The following is a 7,530-nucleotide window of genomic DNA, read 5'->3' as shown; positions in this document are numbered from 1 at the left end:
AAGTCATACAGCTCTGCGCCACCTACGTGGAGCATCATGGACTTTTTTACTGCCCGACAGTCTTACTGTGGTGCAAAAGTAGTATTGAAGGCACCCAATCCACTGGCGCCAGCATGGGGCGGCAGTGGCGGGGTCAGCTAGCTGGCTAAATGGCAGTATTGCTGTGATGGATGCTTGCGCTGCTTGTTGAAGAGCAGGTGGCGCTGCATCTTGCTGCCGGTCACACATTTTGAATGGTTTCTAGGGTGCCCTCTTCTCTTCCCCTAACTCAGAGTTGCGTTGTACTGGGACAGTGTGTGTAACGATCTTGTGGGCCTTCTGCAAGTGGTCATCATGTGTCCAGCCCACTTTTCCTCACAGTATCCTTTAATATCAATTGTTCTTGTATTCAGTGTGTTTCCTTATTATTTTTCCAAATCAGCTGTCTCACACAGTTCAAGATAGACCCAAGAGCAGTCTCTGGGCTATACCTGCAGCCAGTAGGGTGTGTCACATGATGGATGTGGAGGGGACACACCAGGGCATGTCTTGCCCAAACATACCTTTGGGTGTGCTGATCGGTGCACGGTCACCGGCACGGGCCTCCTCTTGAGCATAGCTGCCAAGTTTTCATATTGCTATGTGTGACATTTTCACAATTTTAACGTAATTATGAGTGACATTTCAACAACTATGAGTGACACTCTCTTGCAAGCAAAATCAAGTGAGGAAGATGCGGGAACCATATAAAAATTGTGATATATCGAGAATCCTATACCTCCCATTGTACACCAGCACCACCTTGTAATCTTTGATAAACACTACTCAGAGCTTACCTGGCAAAGTGAACAACTGGAACAAGAAGGTTTTACTGCACTTCAGGAATTGCGTGACAATCTCAGGCATTGCAGTAATGCGGAAAACGACCGGAAATGCGTTAAACGGACGCGAGATGCGTGACACTTGGCACGACTGCTCGAGCCACGTATTCAGCTCAATATCGCAGGCCTTGTTGAGGACAGGTGCGGCGGGAGCTACACGCACTGGGGGGCATATTTATACTCCGTTTGCGCCGAATGTGCGTCGTTTTTTTCGACGCAAATTCGGCGCAAAACTAACGCCATATTTATACTTTGGCGTTAGACGCGTCTAGCGCCAAAGTATGGGCAAATAGCGTCATTTTTTTGCGTGAACGCCTTCCTTGCGTTAATGAGATGCAAGGAAGGCGTTCCCGTCTAAAAAAATGACGGCAACGCAAATGCGTCGTATTTATACTCCCGGGCAAAAATCACGCCCGGGAGTCGGCGGGCCGAAAACCCCGCATTTGCGCCACTTTTTAACGCCTGGGTCAGGGCAGGCGTTAAGGGACCTGTGGGCTCAAAATGAGCCCACAGCTGCCCTCCCATGCCCCCAGGGACCCCCCCTGCCACCCTTGCCCACCCCAGGAGGACACCCAAGGATGGAGGGACCCACCCCAGGGACATTCAGGTAAGTATAAAAAAAAAAATTTGATTTTTTTTTTGCCATAGGGGGGCCTGATTTGTGCCCCCCTACATGCCACAATGCCCAATGACCATGCCCAGGGGACAGAAGTCCCCTGGGCATGGCCATTGGGCAAGGGGGCATGACTCCTGTCTTTACTAAGACAGGAGTCATGTAAATGGCGTCTGGGCGTCGTTTAAAATGGCGCAAATCGGGTTAAGACGATTTTTTAGCGTCATTCTGACTTGCGCCATTTTTAAGACGCCCTAATGCCATTTTTCCCTACGCCGGCGCTGCCTGGTGTACGTGGTTTTTTTCCACGCACACCAGGCAGCGCCGGTCTGCTTGCGCCGGCTAACGCCATTCAATAAATACGGCGCCCGCATGGCGCTTCAGAATGGCGTTAGCCGGCGCAAAATTTTTTGACGCTAAACTGCGTTAGCGCAGTTTAGCGTCAAAAAGTATAAATACGGGCCTATGTCTTTCAGTGCACCGCACAGTACTGGATCGGCTGAATCAAATTGCCGGTGGGGGTAAGTGATTCACACGTACGTGGAGACGGCCGGCCTCGTTGCCAATGTGGAGAGCCCTTAGATCAGGAGCACAGGCTACAACAGTGCGCACACAGCATACAAGCAGAGACAAAGACTGTTTTACTGGGGTCCATGAGTGAACCACTAGCGATCACTCGTCATTTATTTATACCTTTCAGACCGCATCCAACCCTCCGGTTGTGCACATGAAACAATGTATGGTTGGGCTGGGGGCCACACTCTACATCGGTCATCTTGACAGAGAGCGGATGCAGCACAGCATTCTTTTGCCGCCTGCAGGTGCTGCCACTGGGTCCTCTCTCTTGCCCCCTCCCGTACAGATTTGTCCCAGGTCAGATTAAATGGAGAGGCATTGCCAATCATCGGTCCGCCCCCCGCCTTCGCAGCTACTCTCCCTCATTCCCATGCCTCTCACACTACCAATGTGTGTACCTTTCCTGTGGCATGAAGCACCTTCTGTAGTCTTCAGTGTTGGCGAGTGTGGAGCACACTCTAAAGAGCCTGCCAACCTGCATTTCCCTGCCTCAACTCTCCCGAGATAAAGAGAGCCTACCAGAGACGCGACAGCGCCAGAGGGGCTGCCTTCACTGCAGTCAGCTGAACTGACAGGGAAACCATCGTCATCTGCACCATCCTCTAAGGCAGAGGTCTTCAAACTGGGGGGCGAGCCCCCCTTGGGGGGCCTAAAGTGATCCGGGGGGGCGCCAAACTCTGGCCAAAAGAAATATTATGCAGATAACATGCCTTTGTTTAAAGCAGAAGCATGTTATTGCAGTTTTAAAAAGGTAACAGTACTTAACTGCAATGTTTAAATAGGTTTAGACCTATTTAAACATTGCCATCTTTCTAAAATAATTGTGAAAAATTCTGAGGGGGGGCCCAATGATTTTTATTTTTCAACTGGGGGGGCACGGCATAAAAAAGTTTGAAGACCACTGCTCTAAGGCCAAGAGGTTTCCCTGCCTGCAATCAGCACACCAGTGTGACATCTACTGGGTAACGGCAATCACACCCAGAGATTCGAATATGCTGTTTGTTTCCTCAGCCTGGCAATCACTTCAGGTTAGAATAGGTGAGTCCAAACTCGACAAATTCATAAGTGCTGCATTGGAGGTAGTGTGTCAGTGTGGGTGGGAAGGGATGATTGATGTGGCTAGAAATTACAAAATCTTTTTCTTCTCTCACAATTTTTGTTGGTCTTCATCTGTAGGAAACTCATAACTTAAAACAATGGCACACATACCTTAAAATGAAAGATGCATTCAAGGTAAACTAAACTGGAGGAACTGCGTCTTTTTACATTTTGAAATGCATGTGTGTGTTCGTCTGTGTTTGTGCGTTCTTACATGACTTTTTTAAAAAAAATTGTACTACCCACTCACATTATGTGAAATTGACCTTACATTTTAATCCATTTCAGACATGCTAAAATGCTTATAAGGGACTATTTTCCACTATTTATCTATTTGCATGGCCTTCATTGTTTCATATGCACTCGTGATCGAATGTCACTCGAAATGTCACACATTTGGCATTGACTTGGAAGTTTGGGACACAATCTATTGGTACAGTAGGTCGGTTTGTAAAATTTCACACTGGTCATGTAAACAAATTGCGACCAGTGTATTAGTGCATCTGGCTCTCAGTCAGAGTCAGTACTAAAATCATAAAGGATGCTCAGTTGTATGGGCTAGGGTACCCTACAGAAAGAGTAGTAGGAATACGTGGTGTGCATTTAAGATCATACTCTAGCAATATTTTTCATAAGAAAAGAGCCTGGCTCTAAAAGGCTCTAAATTTAAAGCAATAACAGCACAAGTGGGTGTTTAATTCTTTTAGTATCGTCTCATGTGTTTCCTGTTATCTACACTGTAAGCATATCATATATTTTTTAAAATAGAAACCCACAAATGTATTATTTGAATCTTGATTCGTATGCTCGGATTTCCCAACTCCTAGCCGAGATCGGTTACATCATTCACTTCCGTAATACTCTTCTCCGCCACTAGAGGCAGATTCACAAAAGGCTGTATTCACAGAAAGCAAAGCACCCGTAAGCGGAGCTAAAGCGAGCATGACGTCTGCATTACATACACACATTCTGTCGTCCGTCAAACAGATTTCCAGAAGAACTGGGATTGAAATGGAAGCCCGATGCCTTTAGGTTATGCAACCCAAAGTGATTTCGTGCAACTAGTTGCTTTTACTAGCGATTCAGCATCTTTTAATATCAAGTGATTATCAGAAATCTGATATTAGACAACGGGAAATCCAAAACGATCATATTATCAAGACGGAAGGTGGCACTTGGATTTATGCACGGCTTCATCGGTCTGCATGACTGCTAAGGACTAATGTTGCAACCTCGCTTTGTTTACGAAGGGTACCATTTTATCCTCTTGGGTGACATTAAGCACGGATTCACTGCAGTGCTGCGGACATTGTCTCACATGGCATCTTAAGCAAGGAAATATTCAAAGAAACATTTGAAAAAGCAAATGATGGGTATGTTGGCTTCATTTTTACCTTAGCGTCTTTCTATATATTTGTACCTATTTCTATTCTACCAGTCTTAATGTAATTAATCTATAAATACAATATACTTTATATATCTATATATATATTTGCTATACTTGGATTGTTTTAAAGTATAATTACTACCTCCCGTTCTTCTACATACACTTGAACATCTATTAAATGGTAATGACGTTTATAAAATGTATCGTATAGTTTAACATGTGTAGGCTATCGAAAATGTAATTATTGAGGGCTAACTTTTGAAAGTTATTTTTATTTTCAGGTGTCCAATTATTTAGAATACTGGGCGGATCAGCAGTAGCTCTGGTATTAGTACATATTGTTTTTCTGACATTCACTTCTGCTGACCGACGATGCCCTAGAGCATGTAAATGTGAAGGCAAAATGGTATATTGTGAATCTCAAAATCTGGAGGAAATACCCTCAAGTATATATGCTGCTTGTTTAGGGTTATCCCTCCGATATAACAGTCTTCAAAAACTAAAATATGATCAGTTTAAAGGTCTTGATCAGTTGACCTGGTTGTACCTAGACCATAACCATATAAACATTATTGAAGAAAATGCATTCAGTGGGATATACAGAATAAAGGAATTGATACTGAGTTCCAATAAACTCTCATATTTTATTAACAATACCTTCAGGCCAGTGACAAATATACGAAACCTGGATTTGTCTTACAACCAGTTGCAGTCTCTTTTGTCTGAACAGTTCAGAGGATTAAGGAAGCTACAGAATTTACATTTACGGTCAAATTTACTGAGAACTATTCCGGTACGAATATTCCAAGACTGTCGAAACCTAGAACTTTTGGACCTAGGATACAATCGCATTCGTAGTCTGGCCAGAAATGCTTTTGCTGGCATGCTCAAATTAAAAGAACTTCATCTTGAACACAATCAGTTATCAAAGCTCAATATGGCCCTTTTCCCTCGCTTATCTAATCTTCAAAACCTTTATTTGCAATGGAATAAAATCAGCTTAATAGGACAAACTTCGTCCTGGACCTGGAGTTCATTGAAAAGACTAGATTTATCAGGCAATGCAATTGAAGCTTTCAGTGGTCCTAGTGTGTTCCAGTGTGTGCCCAATCTACAGAGCCTCAACCTGGACTCTAACAAGCTCACATTTATTGGACAAGAAATCTTGGTCTCCTGGAGTTCACTCACAGATATCAGCCTTGCAGGAAATATTTGGGAATGTAGTCAAAATATATGTTCTCTTGTCAAATGGCTCCAAGGTTTTAGAGCTCTAAGGAAAAACACGATCATATGTGCCTGCCCCAAAGAGCTGCAAGGAGTGAGTGTTATAGATGCAGTAAAAAATGATAGCATTTGTGGCAGAAGTACAGCAGAAAGGCTGAATTTTACAAAAGGAGGATTAAAGCCAACTTCTAAAACCAAACTTTCAGCGCATAATCATGAAAGAAAATACTCTGTTTTTCCCACCATTAGAGTCATGGAATCTGGTTCTGACGTCGACCTGAACAGGGAGCACATATCTGTCCACAAGTTAATAGCAGGCAGTGTGGCATTCTTCCTGTCAATTCTTGTCATTCTGTTTGTCATCTTTGTGTCATGGAAGAGTTATCCTTCAAGTATAACAGAGCTGCAGCATCGAGCCTTCACACCTGAGCAAAGAAACATGAAAAAACAGCTCCTAGGGCAAATTACTTCAACACAAGAATTGTATATAGATTATAACCCTCCCAGCAGCAGCTGCAGTGAGATGTTACCGAATGAAACAGGAGCATGCATATACAACAAATCAGGTGCTAGGGAATGTGTGGTATGACATTTGCAACAAAGAGCAATTTTACAAATTGGATACATTCGGGGAGTTTAATGAACTGCAGTGGCTACAGTGTGAACTGTATTATTTTCTATGTGTGAACCAGGTCACATCATAAGATCTGATGATGTTGATATACTCACTCATACACTTATTGCCTCATTCAATTCAAATACTGTAACTAGTGTGAAGTGTGAGATCTGTCTTAAAACTGTGCAAACTGTATAATGTGACAGTTAGTTTTGTTCTTCAGATTTTTTTAAAACCTAGATTGGTCTAGGATAAAAAATAATCTACCTAACATCAGTTGGAATCTGCTATTTGTGTCCAAATGTAGCTCTTAAAAGTGTTAAAATAATTTTCAACAAGTGAAGAATAATTAGTATGAAATGACGACTTGACTAAGGGATCATGCTGTGAAATATGAGAAAGTCATTTACTTTCTTTATCAGGTTTGAACACATCTTGGCTCAGGCAAAAACAATGAAGCCGATACAGACAACCTGCCTTCCGTTTTCTGCTTCTTTTACGCCCTCTGTATTTGTGATGCCGTTAGATTGCAGCATGTTATAACAACGCTGCAAGAGAGCTGTCGTGTCAGGCGTACTCTGGATAATGTTTCTGCGGCGGTGCCCCGTTTTCCAGCTTGTAGCATAGACATGCATGTGTAAGATAAGACCTGTTCTGCAGCTCGAACAAGAATGACGGGAAGTGAATCATGTTTATGTCACCTAATATTGTATAAGCAACCAAATATACAGACCACTGCTGTTGCTGCGCTGCACAGTATAATACAGTAGATGAACAGTTGTTATGCGTCTAATGTAATATAAAAGAGAAGGGCGTCCAAAAGAACACAAACTGTAGAGAACGTTGTGATAATAAACAACACAAGATCGAATACTTAGATGTTTCTTAATTATAGGCAATGAAACACGAACAAGACAATTAGGTTAAAGCACTTAAGTATCAAATGATTACATTTTTATGGAGACTTTATACTTACAATTCCGTGCCTTCTTTAAATTGATACAATGCAGCCCATTAGTTGAACAGAAATATGTTTTAAAAGGAATCTAAAAATAAAATCATCAAAGTCTCTCCCCCCGAACAACCCCACCCCTAAAATTAGACTCGTAGGCGCAGGACAGAGAGGCAGAGTTACAAGTATTGCAATTATGTGTCA

The 7,530-nt window shown here is 42.8% G+C and overlaps 1 protein-coding gene across 1 annotated transcript; it reads left to right on the top strand.

Annotated features, from left to right (window-relative positions):
• Positions 1–4,050: 4,050 nt before the first annotated feature.
• Positions 4,051–7,243, top strand: LRRTM3 (leucine rich repeat transmembrane neuronal 3). The gene is made up of 2 exons (XM_069240520.1): positions 4,051–4,520; positions 4,816–7,243. Exons 1-2 carry the CDS (start codon positions 4,514–4,516, stop codon positions 6,345–6,347), a joined length of 1,539 nt encoding a protein of 512 aa, XP_069096621.1. The 5' UTR covers positions 4,051–4,513; the 3' UTR covers positions 6,348–7,243.
• The last annotated feature ends 287 nt before the right edge of the window (positions 7,244–7,530 follow it).

This window comes from Pleurodeles waltl, chromosome 6 (genome assembly GCF_031143425.1).
Source record: "Pleurodeles waltl isolate 20211129_DDA chromosome 6, aPleWal1.hap1.20221129, whole genome shotgun sequence".
Taxonomy (NCBI): domain Eukaryota; kingdom Metazoa; phylum Chordata; class Amphibia; order Caudata; family Salamandridae; genus Pleurodeles; species Pleurodeles waltl.
Note: the sequence above shows the minus strand (reverse complement) of the source record. Positions and strands in the feature narration are given on the sequence as shown.